Here is a 21,351-nt window from a genome sequence, read left to right as displayed (position 1 = left end):
AGAATGCAGCTGGTGCCCGTGGGATGCCCAGGTGACACCACCACAAGCATGGTGACATGCCAGTGCACAGGAGTGGGGCTGGCAGGGGGGTCTCAGGAGGAGCAGGCTGGAGCAGAGAAACTCTTTTAACACCTACAGTTTCCACTTTGATACTCAGGGGAGAAGGACTGGCTTATCTCAGCAGCCAACAGGAACATGCCAGTGTTGCAGAAGTTGGTTTAAATTAATTAGAGAGATGGAAATCTTTCAAAAATTGGGTTTGGCACTCAGGGTCTGATAAAGGCAACTTGGCATCACTGGGAAAACAAGTGATGCCAAGGTGAGTGATTTAAGGAGGGAGCTGCCTTGGCTGCTGGTGTGAGCTTGAGCCTCAGCGTTCAGCTCCTCAGCTGACCTCTGCAAGAGGGTGGAAGGGGACAAACCACTGCCAGCACAGGGTGCCACCCCCCTGGCTCAGATGACAGTCAAGGGATGTGGTGCAATGCAGAGGTAAAGTCCAGAGATGCTGAGCTCGAGTGATAACCAGTTTATACACTTTGTTAGTACACTGGGGCGGATTCACTGCCTTGCTCTGTTGACTTAGCCCATATTAAGGACACAGCCTTCTCCTGTCCCATCAGTACATCTCTTCACCTAAACATGAAGGTTCACAGCCAAGAAGTGAATGCTCAGGACAACTGGCACCAGGTTTTCCTCAGTTGGTTTTAGGTGCCTCTGGCACCTAAATGAGAGAGACATTAGCATCTCTCCCCTGTCCCACATCATCATCAAATGTGGGACAAGCCTGGACAGGTATTTCAGGAGGAAGGAAGAGGAATGGCTGAAGAAGCCATGTCCATGCTATGTGGCATGGTCTGTGGAAGCACTTTTATTGAGAATGGAGATGCCTGTGAGCTGCAAGGACACGGTGATGTGGATCATGAGCCACACTGAGACCCAGCATAAGCCGTCTCTCGTTTCCCTTTTGCATGCCAAGATGCAAGCAGAAACTATTTAAACCTTGTCTCAGGATATCCTGTAAAGCTTATTTACTTCCATATAGTCAAACACTTATTTACTTTCCTTATTAGCAGTGTTTACTCCTCAGCTTGCTTTTCTTTTGTCATGCAAAGTAGCTTTTATTTGTATGAAGGCAGAATAAAATGAGCTTTCCTTTTCCTGGTGATGCAAAACTTCCCCCTGCCCCAGCTGACTGAAGCAGTGGGCAAAACAGAAGTTATATAGTGAGAAAAAAAGCCCAGCCAGGGCCTTCCAAATTAACCTTGATATCTTCAACTGCAAAGCCAAAATCTCAGCCTCTGGGTTTAAGGAGGTCCTGGTGATGGGTTGTAGAGCAAACCCGAGAGGATGTGATCCAGTGAGCCGACCTGCTCGTCTCCAAAGTGCTTCCTTGGACAACACCAGTGAGGTCTGAGGGGGCAAACAAAACACATTACCTTTTTTTTTCAGTAGTATTGCTGATGTCTTTTGTGATCTTCCACCTCCTGCAAAGCATTTAGTGACTGCAGAAAGTGTCAGGGAGGAGGAGTCTGCTGCTGTGACACATCGCTGCCTGATGCACATCCCGACGTGCCTGGAACCCCCGGGTTCTGCTCAGCACTGTTCTTCTGGTTCAGCCAAGGACACACTCCCCTGTTCCAACACCCCTTCAGCTGACAGAGCTGGGTGCTAAAGTGGGATGTTTGCCAAAAACATCCTTTCACCGCTGTTAAATCGATTCCTCTGCTTTATCTGGAAGGACCATTGTTTTGGTTTTAAGTCAAAAAGTAAATTAAGTGCTTCAAAGTACAGCAAACAGTCACTGCTATACATCTGCAATTATTCCATAGGAGAATGCCTAAGGACAGCAGCTCTGAATGCTAACATCAAGATTTTATTTTAATGCAAGAATAACTCATTAAAAACATCCCATTAATACAAACTAATTAGAAATAAGCAAGTTTCCTTTAAGCTGGTCCAACACCCATAAAGTTTCTCATGGTCTTCAATAATGATTTCTGCAGGACAACACCACATTTATAATCATATCTAATTAAAAGGCTTTAAAAGCATTCTTATCATAACTTCCCATATGTTGCACATGATTGCTGTTGAGCATTGTTTCCACAGTGACGATGCTTCGATCCAGGGCAGGTCTCACCATGCTGAATGCTGTCCAAATGCATATCCCTGCTCCAAAGAGTTTACAATAATCTCAGGCCCGTGAAGCTTGTAACAAAAAAGGGGAGGAGAAAAAGATGTTGGAGGGATAAGTAGCTTGTGTTCACGAGGGATGCTCCAAAACCCTAACTCACTCTATGAAATCAATGAGACAAGTATATGAAACTTATTTGCAGCACATCCTTGCCTACAGAATATTTCCCAGCCCATTTACATGATTGTAAAAGCTTGTTAGTCTATTCACAATCAGCACAGACAACTTTTTGGTGTTGGCCTCTCTCAGCCTGACTTGTAAGTTGTATGTAGGCTGAGCAGCACAGATGTCATCAGGCATCTTAACGGGCAACGCTCCTGCCTTGTCTGCCACAAGCAATTCCAAGCTGAGAGGGATCTGTGATGCAATTGCTGCAGTGCTGCATTGTCCAGCTTTCAGATGTTCAGGTTCACTAATGAGGAAGAAGGACAGGAAAAGGTTTATGTTTGCCCTGGAGTCACGCAACAGGTTAAAGGGAGTGGTGGTAACAATTGGTTATCCCAGTCCTCTGTGCTGGCGTTGTCCTGTGCTGCTGTGTATGCAAAGAGACAGACCTGGACATGCATCACATGGTCCAAGACAAACATTTCTGAGAGCTATTCAGGATATCATATACAAAGTAGTGCCTTTTCATTCTGTTCTTTCCTATTTTACAGTTCTTTATGCCATTAGTACTTGCTAGAGACTTCAGATAATGCAAAATTTGAGCCACTTTTGATTTTATCCCCTCCATAGAAGAAGGACAGACAAAAATATTCTTCCCACCTTTCCCTAAACATGTTTCTAATCAACTCCTAGGTTATCACCAAAGTGACGTGGCAGATTTCAGGTTGCAGGGGGGAAATCTCAGCTGTCTGCCTGTGAAAGCAGCTTCCAGTGAACACCGACTTTTAATGCCACTTACGTTAGAGCAAGCTTCCCTTGCTCAAAGCCAACGGAAAATTAAGAGCATTTTGAGGTAAGATCAAGCACAGAAAGATTCAATAGTGGAGAAGATTGCTCTGCAAAGTTCTCCATGTAGATCAGTCATTTTGAGACTTGAATTACACCGAACATTACCAGTTGTGACAAGAAGTAGATACACTTTTGGGATAGGAACTCGGGATGGAAATGGATGCAGGGCTTTGTTAAAATGTCAGTGCATTTCACTTTTATCTCTCGATTCCAGGTTTAAAGGGTTGCTTTTTCATTTATTCTTCTTCTATTTTTACACATTACTAAGACAGTAAACGGCAATGCACATGCAGAGTCACCAGCAGCGAATGCATCAGCCCCAACAAATCTTTAAGCAAAAGTTCTATTATTTCAGTTTCAATAAACAGGACAACGTGGGAAAAAAAAGGAAGATTGAAAACTTTGTGATGTGAGACACTCCTAAATGGAAACGTGTTCAATTATTTACTCTGCTCAAATAAGTATTTAATGGAGAAGCATTTAAAATTGAATTGAGTGCTGAGCTCGTGGGCTGAGTGATGTGAGGCAGCCACATGATGTACAGCTTTCTCTCCTAATTGAAAACACTGAGGAAAGTGTTTTTATGAATCTGTTTTGAAACCCAAAGAAAAGATAATGGAAGATTTGTTGTCAAGTGTGCTGCCATGTTATTACTCAAGTCGCTGGAGGAGGCTAAAGCTGCATCGTGTGGGGGGAAGGGATGATGAGCAGGGCAGCACTTCTATTTAGAGGGCTGTGACTGAAAGTTCTGTCTGGAGTTTTAAATGGATAATTAAATAACTTAATCAAGTTATTTAACCTGGTATGTAATCTAAGTTTAGCTGACTTAGTGAAAAACTCTTCATAAAAGTGCAGCTGCTGGTATGATCTTGTGTGTAGCATCTCTTCCCACCCAACATCACCTGCTGTGCCACTTCAGAATGGTAAAATGCATTCAAAAGATGGCTGAACCGTCACAGAGAGGTCCTGCTGCAGCACACCATGCTCCCTGGAGTGACCCTGAGCCTTTGCAGAGACCTCAGACATGAGGTGAGCGAGAGAGATCAGCTCCTGTTGTCTCTGTGCACAACGTCACGCAGTTGGGTTCTGGGCAGATCTGCCCCTGTGCTTCCCTCCCTGTGTGATCACGCAAACGTAACCACATGGAGATTTTGGCTGGGTCTGAAGGACGTGCCCCAAGTCCTACAGCCAAGCAAAGCAGATGAAGAGCAGCACCAGGTCTCCTACCCCCTGGACCACCCTCCCACCCAAGCCAACATCCTGACTGCTGCATGTCTGCAACAGGGACCAGCTGCCCCTGATCTGTGTAATTCACACAACACTCTGCTTTTACAACTTCTGTCTCTGTTGGGAGATTCCATTGACTTAGAGCATTCCCCAAGCACCTGTGTTCTGGATGAGATCTGTCACGCCGTGGTTCTTCCTCACGTGAAACGACTGTGGGTGGGTCAGCACGGCAGTGCTTGCACAGTGGGAATGCTCCACTCCACAAGGATTAACTCCTTTCAAAGATGATAAAAAACAACAGCATCAGTCATGTGCTGATGAAGGATCTTCTGGGAAGCACCAGCTTAGTCAACCATTAAGTGACCCTTGCAGAATATTTCTGGATTAATTATAACACTCGACAAACTATTACTAATATTAGACATTACCAAGCAATGTGTCCAACTGCCACTCTAATTACTCCACTAGTAACACAAATCCACTTGCAGCCCATCCCATTGGGAAAATCCCAATCACTTCTTTGTGGTATTTTAAGATTGTTGTAGTTTGGTTTTGGATTTGCTGGCGGCTGTAGAGCTGGCATGGGGCAATAACCATCCTTCTCAGCACAGCACACACTTAACTGACATTTCCATCAATCTAGAGACCCTTCACAGTTTTCTTTAACAGCAGAATTGCTTAATACATTCACATTTAAAACAAAAAGAGAGTAATTTTGGCTCAGTTTAACTTCTGATCTGTGCTTAGGAGGAACAGCATGAAAACAGCACTTGATTCCAGAAACTTCCCTGTCTTTCTCTTATACCTTTGTGGGAGACAGTGAAAGCAAACCTCATTCTGAGCAATTCAAGGCTTTCAGACGTTTAGATGGCTGTCACTGTGGAAAAACCAGCAACGTGCACCCCAAAAGAAGGTCCCAAAAGGACCTGGAGAGCAGTTGTTTTGCTGCTCTCAAAGTGATGCAAGATGCAATGAGTGTATATTGGGGCCGTCTGTCAGCATTAGTGGGGATTTGTTACTCCTGGCTGCACAACACGGTGTGTGGAGCTGGGCTCTTTGAACTAACACCTGTGCTACAACAGCCACTGTCGGGTTTGCAGTGTCTCTGTGGGATGCTCTCTGCAACACCTGACAGCAATTCCTGCACTGACCTGAGCATGAGTGACTTTGGGCAAGGACAGAGGGCTGCCCCTTGCCCATCCACTCCAGTTCCTCAGGGGACTCCAACCTCCTTGGGCTCCACCACTCAGAAACGGGCTGCACACACATCCCTTGAGCAGTCTGCCAGCAACCAAACCAAACCTCTCTGCCTACGCTCAGGCACATTCACAGATCTACACCACTATCTGCACCTCAGGCTTCAAAATCTTTCCCTTAAAAGTCTTCTCCTCTATGCAAAAAAGGAAAAGAAGTGGAAAATGTCTCCCCCCATAACACTAACTGCCCTGCTCCAGCTCTATCATCCATCCACACCCATCTTTTCTTTTAAATGCAGTCGTTCCGTTTATTCTCAGCTGAGAGTCAGGACACCAGGTTCCAGCCTGAAGTGAAAACAAAGGCTTGAATTATAAACCCCTAAAAATAGAAATCCAGAATGCAATCACTGACACAACCTTCATTTGGGCCCCTGTAGTGTTATAAAAGACATTTAGTAAACAACAAGGTAGCTAATGATGCAGTAAGCATTTTCCTACAGCACTTAGAGACAACTCACTACACATAATTAGAGCATTACTAGAGTCATCAACTGTCTAGCACATCTGATAAAGAAATGTCACCTGCCTGGAAATATGGTAGCAATTGCACTTGCATGTGCAAAAGCTTTAAAAATCAGAGAGAGAAGATGACTGAAACAAAACTAATGGCACAGTTCACATCTTGCTGTTTCGAGGCAGCACAGACATTTGGAAGCAGGTATGTTTTTTTCTCCATTGTCAGTTGCTGAACTTTGTGATGAGCTCTTGTGGGGATTAATAAAGCAACTAAACAAAACCATTGTGTTCATCCACAAGGAGACATGTTGGATTAATGGCTGGGCTAAAAAAGCCTGTCCTGCAAGGGCTGCACGGGGTTGAAGAGGGAGAGATGAAGGTTGGGCTCATCTTGCCCCAGGTTGACTATCCACACGCTGACCATATTTGTCACCCAGGCTTTTCTTACATGATACATTGGTAGATGTGACTCAGGAGGATGATTCATCCTCTCAAGGTGTTAACTCAGACAGGGCTGAACTGCCTCGGGGTGTGTCAGCCTCTCTGGCCTCTCTCCAGATGGAGTGAGATGATTTGTTTAATCAGACACGCAGCTCTTAAATGACTGGAGTTAGATGGATGCCACCCTAAATTCCCACTTTGTACAGGTGATCTGTCTCATCATTTTCTGAACAGAATGACAGAGCAATTCAAGTGATTGCACATGCTACTTGTGCATGAGTCTGAAAGCCTGGAGCTTCCACCACCAATCCATTGCAATACAGCTGGGAAAATCCACGTTAGTCTTGGGATTCGCTCGGGCTGCGAACCAAACCGTGGCATTTATGGAACTCTCTGCAGAGACAGCTGTGTCCCAGTGCTGAGATCAGCACAGCACTACTTCCATGTGCTTTCAAACAGTCATGAAAGCCACAGGAGCTCAGCAAGCAGATTAGCATCCGTGACGTGGAACTGCAACAAACGCATACACAACGCGCTGAGTGAAGGGTGAGTAACTCCGGCTCTACAGGATCTTTGGCAGTAATGGCAAGATCTCAATTATTTGGATGCTTATTGGAAAAAAAAGGTATTTTCTACCCTCAGAAAGTATTTCATCAATTGCTATTGCACTTGTGGATCTGCAGGAATGTCGTCTTGGTCTAATTCAATTTGTTACTTTCATTTATGACTTGGACACAGCAAGAGAGAGTAACCTGGAAAAATGAAAGTGCCACAAAATAGAGAAAAAAACCCCAAATCCACCAAAAAAAAGTGCCAGAACTTTATAATTGTAAAGTGAGGAAATGGTACACATCCAGAAAGGTGAACTTCAGGTGCAGAGCAACACTGCATGCAGAGATATTTCAAGACGTCTTGGGAGGGGGAAGGCGATGTATAAAATACAAACCAGTGTTGTGAGTGCTGCAAAGGAGGTGACATCGTCTGTGAAAGGTCAGAGACGGACTGTGGAGGCTGGAGGACAGCAGGGAGATTTAACAGGCTTCCAAAGAAACCAAAACAGACTCTCCAGAAGATTTGATTTTGTTTAAGAAAGAGAAGACCGAGGGAGGCTGTTTGGGGGAGAAAAGCAGCAGCCAGGAGTTCTTGTCTGCTGAAATGAAAGTGAGGCAAAATGAGACCAACTCAATGGGAACAGGAGACACTGTAAGAATTCCTAATGGATCTTCCAGAGGCAGTCTAGACAGACAAGACCTCCTCATTTTCAGATGCTGGAGTGTTGCTTTTCACTGTTGTCACAGCAGGACACTTGCCTAACTAGCTGTTTAGAAGAATGTGGTTTTGCTTGGAGGCAACCCCAGCTCTGGGGCTGAACCATCTCTTGAGTCTCTTCCACCTTTCTTTTTGTCAGGATTTCATTTTTTTTTCTTTCTGACTCACAGCATCAAACTCCCCATATTTGTTCCTTTAATACCACTCTATGTCAGACAAGAGTCACTTGGGAGAAGCAGAAACCTCTCTTGGAGCACGACGTGTGTGATGACACATAGAACACCGCAGCCATCCCCTTGCCAATGGTGACCTGGTTTAGGAAGATGTAATGAAAACACACCCTCTCTGTTTAGTCACTGGGAAACAAGTGCTTTCATAAGCCTCTGTTTTCCATTCTTCTTGCTGTTTCCCCCCCGCCTCGGGGTAGTTCTTTCCCTCTTTCCTAAAGGCTGATGTTACCATGGGAAACATGACAGAAACCAGCAGCAGCTGTTAGCCTGAGAGATCTTGGATAATATCTCATGTGAAAACATCTTCATTTCTAAGGTGTCATTTTAAGGTGCTGATCCAAAGCTCATTGCAGTCTACAACTGGCTTTTCATCAGAGTTAAATGTGTAAGAGTTAACTGATTACTCCTGTATTAACAAATACCTGTGAAGAGAACACAGGAACACACAAAAAGCTCTTGTGAAGGCTGAAAGAGCAGAGTTTATCAACAATGTAGAAAACCTTCACTGAGTCAACACAGAGCATTTTTCAAAGCGTTTGGCTCACACAATTCAGAAGTCGATTCACTGTCAGAATATTTGTTCTGGACTTGTCAGGGATCTATTGTAGAAGCAACAACTCTGTTTGCAGAAGTCCCTGCTAAACGTTACCACCATTTCTGCTCTCTGATCAGAGGTACTTCCAGCCCAACTATGGAGGTATTTTCTTGTTCTGCTTTTAAAATGGAGCAGGTATCCATAAGGAGGACTTGGGGAAAAGTCAGCTTGACAATCTGATGCTTCTCTGATAACCTGCTAAACTCCAGCACAAAACTTCAGTGAACATTACCTTCATTTTTGCATGAGTAACTTTCAGGAAGCTTCACTACTGTGCAAACACTTTGCAAAAGATTCTGTTTTGTCTTTTGTTCTGCTAATTCCTCTATCAAAGGGGAATAGGAGCTGATGGGTTTATTTACATCTTCTCAGCAAGCAAAACGTTACAATCTCAAATAATCCACACCAGAAATCCTCCAAGAACATTGGGAAAATAGCTTTTCTTGCAGGTATTAACGTGCTGAATTGGAAGTTAAGGCTCAGAAACAGAGAGGAAATCAAGATATTTGTAATGCCTGCCACACTACAACTTTCATTTTCCCAAGATGAGCTTTCTAAATCTTACCCTAAAGAATCTGTTTGAATTTGACTGAAGGTCGACACGTTCTCTTTGTAAGAGGAAAAGTATCCAATTACCCTATACACCAGGGAGCCAATGCAAGGACAGTTAATGAGACCTGTACAGAAACATGAATATTAATCAGCCAATATTGCATAACTCATGTTACTGTCCTGTTATCTGACCAAAAGTCTGCTGGGATCAGTTGGAAGATCAACATACTCAATGGAAAGGGGTTTGGTTCAGCCTCATATATATACATGGGCCAGAACCATGATGAAAGTGAAGGGCTGGAGATGGCTGTACCAGCCCTCAGCACCAGTCCCAGCCCAAGCAAGGCTGCTCCAGCCAGCACATCCTCCTGGGACACATCAGCTTTGCTGTAACACAAAACCTCACCCTTCTGATTGGTTATCTCTGTTTGCTGAATACTTGCAATCCATCCTTTAAATGCTGTGTTTCTTCCATCAGCCTCTGTGTTAATTACAAGTGCAATTAGTAGTACTGTGCAGCTCATAATAAACTGTTGTATAACAGAGAGTTCTCAAATGTGCCAGGTAATCTGTAGTTTAGAAGACAGATAGACCCAGACAGTGAGAGACACACACAAGCATGAATCTAAGAGTGTAATTACCCTGAGACACTTTACGAGCTACCAGGTAACTGGGGCCAGCCTGGATGCCAGTGGCTAGCAAAACAAAGCACACAAAACAGCAACATGCACCTACTTGCCCCAAGATAACTGCCAGTTACACTCATGCACATTTTCAGTTTAGATTTGGCCATTTCATATCCTGATCAACTGACTTCAAGTACTCAATGATCTTCTGTTGATAAGAAGCCTGCTCATTGACTGGTAACGTCAGAATCTAGAATGACCCCCAGGGATGTGTCTCAACATCTCCCTATAATAAGTTTCACACTGAAAATATGAAATTACTATGAAACAACTATGAAACAACTATGAAATAGTTATTTCTATATTTCTGTAACTATGAAACAACTTGTCATTTCACAATGAGCTCTGGATCCTTATTCGTTGCAGACAGCACACATACACTGACACATCAGACCCCAACATAAACCACCAGAAACACAGAGCATAGATTTTAGAGAAAAATCCCAAAACAAAACCAGGTGAAATCTTTACATCCTGGCTTTCAGGAAAACTGCCATTCCTCTGCCCCCATGCACCTCTGCAGGTGGCTGTGGCTGCACCTGCAGCTCCAGCCTGCTCCTGGTTAGCAACCCCACAGGGGAATAGCTGGCTGTCTGCGGTGATGCCTGCTGGAGCCAGCGGAGGTGTCACCTGTCCTGTGGCCAACCCAAGTCCAAGGCCTTTAGAGATCAGAAAGTTTAAAGATCATCCCCCCTAAAGCCATGTACCAGAGACTCCCAGGTCATGCCTAGGCAGGCAGGCTGGGGAAGATGGGGTGAAGCCCATGGCTGTGTGAAGTCAGTGGGTACCTTTCAAATGATACTAAATGTCTGTGTGAAGTCTGTCATTCGGGGATAGAGTGACCTTGGTTCACTGCAGCTTAATCCTCCTCTAATCCTTCTCACTGAGGCAGGATTACAGTACACTGAACTGTAAAAAATTCCTCCTCCAGGATGAGAGCTCCTATACAGGAGTTTAACGTGTTTCAACTCCCCTGCACTGCCTGTGTCCCAGCAGCATCCCTGGCAAGGTGTGGGGTTGCCTTCCCCAGGTCCTGCCTGTTGGGCCACACCAACCTCATGCAACGCTCCAGGCTGGGGCAGAGGGGCTGGAAACTGCTGGAGGGAAAGGAGCTGGGGGGTTGGTGGCAGCGGCTGAACAGCAGCCAGCAGCATGCCCAGGGGGGCAAGAAGGCCAAGGGCATCCTGGCTGGGATCAGCAGCAGCATGGCAGTAGGAGCAGGGCAGGGATTGTCCTGTGCTGGGCTCTGGGGAGGCTGCAGCTCCAGGGCTGTTCAGTCTTGGCCCCTCACTCACTGCCACAGGGACACTGAGGGGCTGCAGCGTGGCCAGAGCCGGGCACAGAGCTGGGGAAGGGGCTGGAGCACAAGGGGGCTGGGGAGGGGCTGAGGGAATGGGGGTGTTGAGCCTGGAGAAGAGGAGCCTGAGGGGAGACAGGAGCACTCTGCAACTCCCTGACAGGAGGCTGCAGGGAGCTGGGGGTCTGTCCTTGCTCCCAAGTAACGAGCATATAGGACAAAAGGAAATGGCCTCAGCTGCCCCAGGGGAGCTTTAGACTGGAGCTGAGGCAGAACTTTTTTGCTGAGAGGTTGTCAGCCCCTGTGCCAGGCTGCTCAGGGAGCTGGGGGAGTGGCCAGCCCTGAAGGGATCCCAAAGCCATGGAGCTGAGGTGCTGAGAGCCAGGGGTTAGTGGTGGGCTGGGCAGGGTGAGGGGAGGGGTTGGACGTGATCTGAAGGGTCTTTTCCAACCCAAACGATTCCATGAGTCCATGATTCTTCCCACTGGCATTACCTTATTTCTCAAGAGGTCTATTGAAATTAATGGGTCTACTGGGAGAACTTGGCATAATCTGGACCAATATTGTGAAATGTTTTATGTCCTGAATTTCATCCCAGAGGAAATTCCCTTTTTTGCAGCCCATTAGACCAACGCACTTGAGTGTGTTTATGCTGTTGTTGCTGCAGCTGAACAGCAACATTCCATTTAGGCATTAACACAGATATGAAGAATAGCACACACTTACCACGTGGAAGGTGCAGAGACAAAATCATTCCTATCTGCTGACGTTTTTCAGGTACTAGGCCTGCTGTCAGCTCACGACAAATCAGGTGCTCCCTGGGCTAACCACTCTTCAGCAAAACCAGTACTTTAGTGTTGCCTAATGAGATATTGGATCATTAGAGAAATGTTAAGTTTCCAAGGAACAACAGGAGCAATTAATTTTGCCTCACATCATGGCAGGCTGCAGCACATGCTTGTTTGGGGAGAATAATACATCACAAGGAGCCCCAAGCAGGACTCGTGGGCTGCCAGTTGGAAACCTTAATGCTTGTAGAGGGCTTGGAGTCATTTAATACTTTATCACTACCTCTTGTTAAAACCACCAACATGAATTATTTTAAGTCTTGGTAGAATCAAGGTAAAAGGAAAAGCTTGCAGACATTGGTATTCCACGCAGGAAAAAAGCACAGCCTGTTGATTTTCCCCCAGTAATGACTCAGGTTTCTAATGAATTGCAAAAGTTCTGAGGCTTAAATTGGTTTATTTTCCTGGTTCTTGCCTTCACCAATGGAAAACTTTACCCTCCCCCTCCCCCCAATAGGATATGTACAAGTAGAACATAAAGACCTCAGTCTATCAGTACTACCAGCAAACATTTGCAATGCAAGCTTGGAATTACTCTTAAGATATATACAACAACTTCAGTGAAGGTACTCACACGTTGTGAAGACTTGAACCAGTTCTTAGCTAATTCAGCTTTCTGCTGACTACAAGTGGTATTAGATTAGGCCTAATGAGCTCTCAAGACAATTATGCACATCTCATATGTTAAGAACGAACCTGAACTCTGGTATAAACCAACACGCTTCTTGCCAACTTGTTTTTAGACATCGCAGTCAGAGATCTGCTCCTCATTAAGGCTCATTAAGCCAGGCTGCCATTGGCCCCCTTGGCCACCTGGGCACACTGCTGCCTCGTTGTGGGGTAACAATTAAGCACATTTTAATGACTGCTCAACTGGCTCTGAGAGACTTTAAGATATTATCCTAAAGGGGTGTAGCAATACCTGAATCCCAGAGGTTCTGCATCTTCGAGCCTTTGCTTGAAATGTCAGACAGATTTCATCTGCAGGTGAGCTTTCTTCCACGGTCAGAAGGTTTTGCTTTATCTGCAGGAGTATTTGCAGCACTGGATTACCTTTCTGTGTTGAGCCCCTACTGCTGAAAATGATATTTCAGAACAGGAGGTCTGAGGTTTCATTTTGAGTTTCCCGTGCTTGTATGCACGTTGGGAAACAATAAAAGTTGTTCCTACTGCAATGTTTCTACTGTGATATTGACATTCGGAAGAAATCAATAACAGGCTCTTCCACAGTTGGCTCTGTGAAAGAAAGGAATGCTTCTGTTTTCAGTAATTGAATCTCTGTTTCATTTGTGAAGGTAACACAGAAGCTTAAAGAGCCTCCCCGTGGTGTGCAAGGTACATGCACGAAGGACCAACGTCATCACTGGGCATCTCACAACAGTCCCCTTGCAGATCCCCAGTGCCAACCCTCTGGTGGTTATCATAGGATCATAAACTGGTTTGGGTTAGAAGGGTCCTTAAAGATCATCTTGTTCCACACCCCTGCTATGGGCAGGGACAGCTTCCACCAGCCCAGGCTGCTCCAAGCCCCATCCAACCTGCCCTTGGACACTCTGAGGGATGGGGCAGCCACAGCCCCTCTGGGCAGCCTGTGCCAGGGTCTCAGCACCCTCACAGGAGAGAGCTGCTTCTTAATATCCTATCTCAATCTCCACTGCCAGTTTGAAGCCAACACCCCTTGTCTTGTCACTCTGTGCCCTCATAAAAAAAGTCCCTCTCCAGCTTTCTTGGCAGCCCCTTTAGGGACTGGAGGCTGCTGTAAGGTTTGCCCAGAGCCTTCTCTTCTCCAGGCTGAACAAGCCCAACTCTCTCAGCCTTTCTCTATTGGAGAGAATCTCTCTGGTCATCTCCATGGCCTCCTCCTGACTCCCTCCAACAGCTCCATGCCCTGATAGCGGGGGCCACACAATGGAGAAGGGGAGGGCTCCCACACAATGCACCAAGCCCCCCAAAAGGCAGAGTTCAAACACCTACATTAAGCATTTCTTTGAAGGTTTACAACTGTCCTGCCAACATTCCCTGTAGTACAGCTGGAGGCAGAAGCCACTGTTGAGAGCTGTGGGGCTCCAGGCTGGCGTCGGTGGGAATACTAATTTCTCCCTAATTCTGGACAAGATTATGCTGTGTGGTGGTGCTGAAACACATGGGAGGAAATTAAATGGTTAGTTTAATCCTGAGCTGGGAAAATAACCCAGGGAACCTGTTCTGTGGGATGGAAAACTCAGCTTTCACACAGGAGAGACGCAAGCGCTCGTGGGGCTGCCGAGACTTTCTTGCTGTGTTTTTGAAAGCCCTGAAAGTAGTGGGGACAGCTCAGGAGAGATGGAGGATTTGCACCCAGCTGCAGGAGCGTGCCTGCCTGGCACAGGAGGCCATGCCAGCTGTGCTGCCTCCTTCTCAGCTAAAGCACTGGGGAGGGGGCGGATTGACAGCAGTAATGTTTTGCAACCTGCAGGTCCCACACACCCGTCCAGCTTTCTGTGGTGCTTCTGTTGCCAGTCAGGGAGGGTGACATGTGTTTGTTTTACAGCTCAGTTCAGGTGCTCTGGTACACAGAAAGGGACGTTTCTCTTCTTCATTTTAAAATGAAGAGTCGATATCTCCTATCACAAATTAAAACAGTCATTGGGATTTAGTGCTTATTAGGAGAAAGATGCTTGAAACATGAGAAAACTAAGTGGAAGCAGCCAGCCATTTGGCAACTTGGATGCCTGGGGAAAGGACAAGCCACGCTGCTACAGGAGATGGGATGACTGCCACTGTTTCTCTTGCAGAAGGACTCACATATTGCACAGCTGACGGCAGAAACTCCCTTGTAGCTTTAAGCTGTTCAGCTGCAGGCAAGGGTGGTATCTGAATCACCTGTGTGTCAGCCCTCTTCTGAGGTTTAGATTTGCCCTGAACTATTGTGACAAAAGCCCAGAGGCATCCTGTGATACCCACACAGGTTGTGTGGGTATCAAATATTCTCTCCAGGTCAGAGCTGGGTGGGGGATTTGGGACCTTGAAATTTCTCACGGCTGCGACTCGCTGAAAGAGCTTGAAGAAAACAAACCAAACCAACAAAACAAACAAAAACCCCCACTCCAAAAGTAACTGCCTGCATCAGTTGTAAGGAAAATGGTGTACTGCAATAAGAAACACATCTAGTATTGGACAGGCAACTTCTGAGCCTGCAATATATCCACTTTCTCTCGGACACAAGATCAATTGCAAATCCCTCCCGAGCACAGAATTATGCCTCTGAGCCTCAACCTCCATTTACAAGATTTCTCTTCCCTGTGATTGTTATGGCAACTTTAAAAAGCTGAACTGCATTTTTCTTGGGTCTACAGAGAACCTGAAAAGATCATTTCAAGCACACGGGTTCGGGAGGGGAAAAACAACACGTCGATTGAAATGTCAACACTGCCAAAGGGTCTCGAGCACTGCTGATGTTGTAGCAAAACAAGGTGTAAGGAGATGATGACATCGATGGCACCATCCAAAAGCCTTGGCACCAAGACCCAGAGCTGCACAGTATGCAGTTGTTATGAGGAAGAGCTGTCAGGTTTTATTCCAGCCCCCACGAAGCAGTGACTCAACGTAAAGCACCGGGCACCAGTAAAAGCATGTGGATCTGTCTGCAAGGGCAGAGCAAACGCATTTCGATGCACTTCCAATGCCTCAGCCAGTGGGGTCTGAAGCACTCACATCGTTTCACAAAGGTGGAAGACGGCAGAAGTGCCTCATGTGGCAGCCACCTTCCGCCAAGGCTTGTTGAACAAAGGCAGCAAGCGTGACTGCCAGCTATCCCTGTGCAATGGAGGGCACACATAATCAGGGCCCTCTCATCTAAAATATCCCTTCCAGCTCAGCTGGGAGCTCAAAAAAACCAATCCCCAAACAAGTCTGATTCTTCCAGTGTAAAATCCCGGTCAAAGCCATTTGTTAACCAGCTGGTGGCAGTGTTTTCATTGGGAAAAGACAGAAGGTGGCACAATCTCCATAAAATCCACTCTTCCCGGCGGTTAAAGTGGAAGAATCTTGGTACTTGGTTCCCCCCATTAGAATTCTAAGAGAATTCATACAAGAAACAAAACCCCCCAGTCACTGCCGTGGAATGCTCTGCTTTTAACAGGTTATACAATGTCAGGAGAGCACAGATATGGTTTATTTCCCTGTGCAAGCTCGGTGCATGCTTATCCTGCCAGAATGCTGCTTTGTTAGAGGCATCCTTGCTTTCCTGCACAAGTTTAGATCTCAAAGAGAGATGTTAAGGATGAAATAAAACCATGACAGGTTTAATATTGGTTTCTCCCCACTACTGGGCATTGTGTTTTGAAAGAGAGCATTAGCAACTGCTTCTGGGAGAGAAGAGCTCTGCAGTATTTCCTTGCTCTCCCCACACATTCAGCAATGGCGTGTTCCCATCCCTCTCCTGAATCTTAATGCAGAGCAGAGCATGGCTGTGTGGAGGAGAGCTTCATCTCCCCTCATGGCATTTAACACAAGGAAATAACAGTTAGTCAGCACTTCTCAGGAATAACTTTCAGAATACAGACTGCCTTCTCTGGCAATACCTCTGCTCCCCCATCCCTCCCCAGTGTCCGGCAGCGAGCCTCCACGTGTGATATTTACAGAGCTTCCCTTCCTGAAATAGCACCTACTGAGAATACTAAGTGGTAAGTGAAACCTGTTCTGACCCCTCTGATTGAGAATAGCATCGCACTCCTACCCTGAGGAATCAAACACTCCTCCCCATATGTGATAGCCATGCCATCTGCAGCAGCTCCATCTGCTACCAGGCATCTTAAGCCTACACATATGTACCCCAAATCGATGCCAATACGTGTCGAAACACCTCCTCTATGTCTGGGGATCACATCACGCTGTAGCTAAGCTGTGAGAAAAGAGAAACTCTCATTGCAATGCATAAGCACCACCAGCAGGTTGGGTGCAGAGGCAGCAGGGCCAGTAACCGCAGGTCCCAGGCAGCCCCCACCCCTGCTGCACCAACGCCAGCGCAGGTGCCGCAGCTGCGGGGCTGACGCCTCCATGCAGGATGTAACGAGGCTTAGGGAACACTCACGACCCACTGTAAATACCTGCACTGCAGCTGGGGAATGGTCAATTTGGATGGCAGCTCTCCAAGGCTGGGCTCTTCTCCCTTTTTCAGCGCCGTGAGCGCTCAGCTTGCTTTGGATGACCTGAGAAGCACTGGAAAACAAAGGATAAACATTAACTTCAATAAATGAGCTGATCTTTTAGAGACAAGCAGTTATGTGCTTTGCTGAACTGGGAGATCTTCTCCACAGGCTGTGATCGTTAGCTTTCAGCGTGGGTTTGCTTCTCCTTTCTTGCACAGCAGACCAGAAACTCCAGTGCAAGGAATCCTGAGATAAAAAAACCCACACCACTAAACGAGACAAAACCAAACACGTGCACATGTCACTGCACAAGAGGAAATCTGTCACTCAGTTTAACAGAAGGGTCATAGTGACACTTGGCTTCACTGGCTCTGAAGCTCCTCCCTGCTTCCAGGGCTGGGGAGGACGCAGGGCAGGAGCAGCAGCAGCTCCCAGGTGCTCGGGAAGGTGAGCATCATCCATCTGACACCTGAAGGAGAGCAGGCTGGGGAGCCTGACAGGCACGTTGGCAGGAAACCATCCTCACTGTGACTGTGTCAGGATGGATGGATTTTCACAGATCTCTTCATGTTTTATGTTATGGCACTTTCCAACTGTTTGGAGGTTTCTGGCCAGCTCAGTATCAGCCCCTTTGGGGTTTTGTTTCTGTCCTTTCTCAGTCACAGAGTCCCAGGATGGTGGGGGTGGGAAGGGCCCTGCAGAGCTGCTCCAGCCCAACCCTCTGCTAAAGCAGCTTCCCCTGGCTCAGGGGGCACAGGAACGTGTTCAGGTGGGGTTGGAAACCTCCTGAGAAGGAGCCTCCACACCCTCCCTGGGCAGCCTGGGCCAGGGCTCCCTCACCTCAGCACCAAAGGACTTTCTCCTCCTGTGCCAGTGCCACTTGCTGTGCCCAGCTTGTGCTTGTTGCCCCTTGTCCTGTTGCTGGGCACTCTAGAAAAGAAGACTGGCCCCATCCTCTCAACACGTGCCCTTTAGTTATTGATCAGCATTGACAAGGGCCCCTCTCAGGCTTCTCTTCTCCAGGCTGAACAGCCCCAGGTCCCACAGCCTTTCCTCCTTGCAGTGATGTTCCAGTGTCCTCAGCATTTCAGTAGCTCTGAGCTGTTCCCTGTCCCTCTTGAGCTGAGGAGCCCAGAACTGGACACAGGACTCCAGATGAGGCCTCACCAGGCAGAGCAGAGGGGGAGCAGGACCTCCCTCGCCCTGCTGCCCACACTCCTCTTGATGCATCCCAGGGTACCACTGGCTTCTTGCCCACGTGGGCACATTGCTGACCCATGTTTAGTTTGCTACCCACCAGAACTCCCAGGTCCCTCTCTGCAGAGCTGCTCTCAAATTCTCTTCAAATCCCCCCCCAGGGGGTTCAATATTCCTTTCTCAGGGTAGAAAATACTGTAAATATTTCTCAGTGAACGGATGATTGATGTTTCAATCATGTTTGGATTTGCATCCTCCTTGGTGTCCTTTCCCTGTGCACACTTCTATGAGCTGGCTGAATGATCACAAAATTAAGCATTTCAACCAGGAGTGTTTGTGGGAACACATCCCATGTTTATCCTCCAAATACTTCTCCATGGCTAAGTAGCCATGACCCCAGAGCGAGAGAGAAGCCAGAGTGTGAACTGGTAGTCACACTATGAACCACCCAGCGTGAAACCCACAGAAATCTGCTGTCAGGCAACAGTGGAAAACAAACTCCCAAAATATGGCCGTGCACAAATCCCCAAAAGGCAGAAAAGATCACGTGTGTGTCAGCAGAGCAGGAGCTCCCCCCGGCTCTCGTGCCTCGTGTCCATTCAGCTGGGTTATTTACTCACATTCATGCAAACACTGGTTTTTCCTTTTTAGGGGTTTTTTTTTTGGTGTCTTCAATATTTTTATAGTGCACTTGTTGCATCAGGAAGCTGTAACAGATCCAACACACGTTTGCTTTACTTATTCTGTGTGTTTTGACAATTGGCTTCGTAATATGAAGTACTTTATACCTAGAGTCTACCTTTACATAGAGAATAGCTTTTCAGACAACCACAAATTAACACTTTTGAGTTGTTTCTTGTTGCTAGAGGTACTGCATTGCTTTGCCTCCTAATTTATCTCCTGTAAGAGCAATGGGACAGCACAACTTAGCTGCTGTAAGTATCACAAGCCCCCCTGCTGGAGCGTGGTTACTCCGAGTGACAGTTCCCATACTGTAAAGGTGAGCCTATGACATTTGCACTGTCACATTCCTCGGGGTCCTGTGTCATCTCATAGGATTCCTCATGTGTTCAACACCAGGAATATCGGAGATCTCTTCACCAAACTATTCAGCACGATAGTGATGACACAGAGTTGACTTTTGATGCTGAGATGACCCTGAAGATGTACTCACCCTCCCCTCGCTCAGTCCCAGGGCCACTGAGAGGCAGCGAGGAAGCGCCTGACTGCTTATCTGGGGGAGGATTTTCAAAGCAGGGAGAATCTGAGGCTCTGACTGTGGCTTCTCCTGGGTCCTGGTGTCTCAATTCCATCTGATGCTTTCGAAAGCCCCTAATTTTCAAATGTTCCTCTGTCTGCTTTCCTGCTCAAAGCGCGGCTCCTCCAGAGAAGTTGCGGCCAGTCCTTGTTCCCCTCTTCAGCTCGGGTCTCCTTTGCTTGGCTTAGTTGACATTAGAGGGCACTCTTCCATTTGACTGCTTTTATAGTTTCCCCCACAAACTTCTCTCCAGCAGCTGTCACTGCATGGTGCAGGGCTGAGGGCAGGAACACCTTCACAAACCAGCTGATGCTGCTTCCATTTGAAAAACCACTACGGTTCTCGGAATGTGTTCTCTCAAATATCACATCTGCATGATCTCTGTCTAGGCAGGAGGGTATACAAGTGACAAAAGAGAACAGCCATTAACCATTTCACATTGCAACAGCTACCTGGGAAAGCCTGGTGGTTTCCCAGCAGGATCGGGAGCGAGGTAATGGGATGCAGCCGTTCCTTGGCATTGCAGGGTGTTAAACCAGAGGTGGCTAAAGGTGACTGCACTGTGCCTATGTTTTGTGACAAACATCTCTCAAACCCCACAGTCTCTTAAATTCCCTTCAAGGAGCGTTCTGAAACCAAAGCCGAGCCAGAAAAAAGATAAAAAGATGTCAAAGACCAGAAGTTGCTTTAAAAAGCGTAGGGAATGTATTTCTGAATCAGACACTAGGAAATGTCTCACAGCCATAAAACCATAAACCATCTCTAATGCCATTCCAGCATTCAAAGTGCTAATATTCATCTATCAAAGCTGAGGTGATGTTGGCTTCCAACTTTTTTTAGGATGGCATCCATCTTCCTGACACAAATAATTACGGAATGCTAACCTGCAACGACTTGGAGCTTGCTGGGAAAAACCACAGGACCCTGTCTCCCAGCTCCACCCCCACCAGATTTAAAAAGCTAAGCCTGGGCTCATGCAAATGAAGACAGAGCAAGATATACATATGTCACAGGCTTCTATATATCTGGTAACTTTATTTTTTCCCCTGTGCAAGTATGCAGGATAAAAAACCCACCCCCAAACTATGGAAACTGCTCAGAGATCCAGTTTAAACCTGTCCTTTCTCCTCCACACATCTCCTCCTCCATGCTGTCACGTGCTGCTTATCCGTCGTTCCCTCAATTAGTTATCATTTGCACTACAATATTGCTGACAGACCAGATTAATTGGCATCGTCTAGACACTGCACAGATTCCAAACAGAGAGCGTGTCCAAAACCACAGCAAACCACAGCAGTGGAAGGGAGGAAGGCAAAAAGGACCAGCTCCTAGTTTTTGGATGTAAGACCCGAGTGCAAGTCACCTGCTCAAGGTGACACGGGGACTGAAGGTCAAGAATCATAAAAGTAGCTCTCAGAAATAGTAGTTGCCATGAACTTCCAGCCAGGGTTCCCTGGAGACTGGCTGTGTTTGCTTTTTCTTCCCCATTTCACTCAGTTAGTCATGACCAAGTACTTACCTCGCTGCTGTTACTGACCATTGCTGTGTTTAACAGGGCATTGAGAAAAACACACAGCTGCACTGGGGTCACTAAAAGAAAAGAGAATGCAGAATTACTGGAACATTGTTTGCTATGACCATTGGTAAATGACAGCATAGAATCACAGAATCACAGAATGGTAGGGGTTGGAAGGGACCTTTAGAGATCATCCAGTCCACCCCCCCTGCAGAAGCAGGGTCACCTAGATCAGGTCGCATAGGA

General features: G+C 46.7%; 1 protein-coding gene across 1 annotated transcript in view; it reads right to left on the bottom strand.

The window, feature by feature from the left end:
• Positions 1-21,129, bottom strand: part of FOXI2 (forkhead box I2) — a 38,832-nt gene extending 17,703 nt beyond the window's left edge. Inside the window, exons 1-3 of the mRNA XM_062000738.1 lie at positions 21,109-21,129; positions 19,506-19,565; positions 17,093-17,154 (exon numbers count right to left, since the gene is read on the bottom strand). Of these exons, the coding sequence (XP_061856722.1) occupies positions 17,093-17,154; positions 19,506-19,565; positions 21,109-21,129 (143 nt within the window). The remainder of the gene's footprint in view (positions 1-17,092; positions 17,155-19,505; positions 19,566-21,108) is intronic.
• Positions 21,130-21,351: the final 222 nt, after the last annotated feature.

The sequence above is a fragment of the Colius striatus genome, chromosome 8, assembly GCF_028858725.1.
Source record: "Colius striatus isolate bColStr4 chromosome 8, bColStr4.1.hap1, whole genome shotgun sequence".
NCBI lineage: Eukaryota > Metazoa > Chordata > Aves > Coliiformes > Coliidae > Colius > Colius striatus.
The sequence above is the reverse complement of the archived record's forward strand: the minus strand, read 5'-3'. Positions and strand labels throughout refer to the sequence as shown.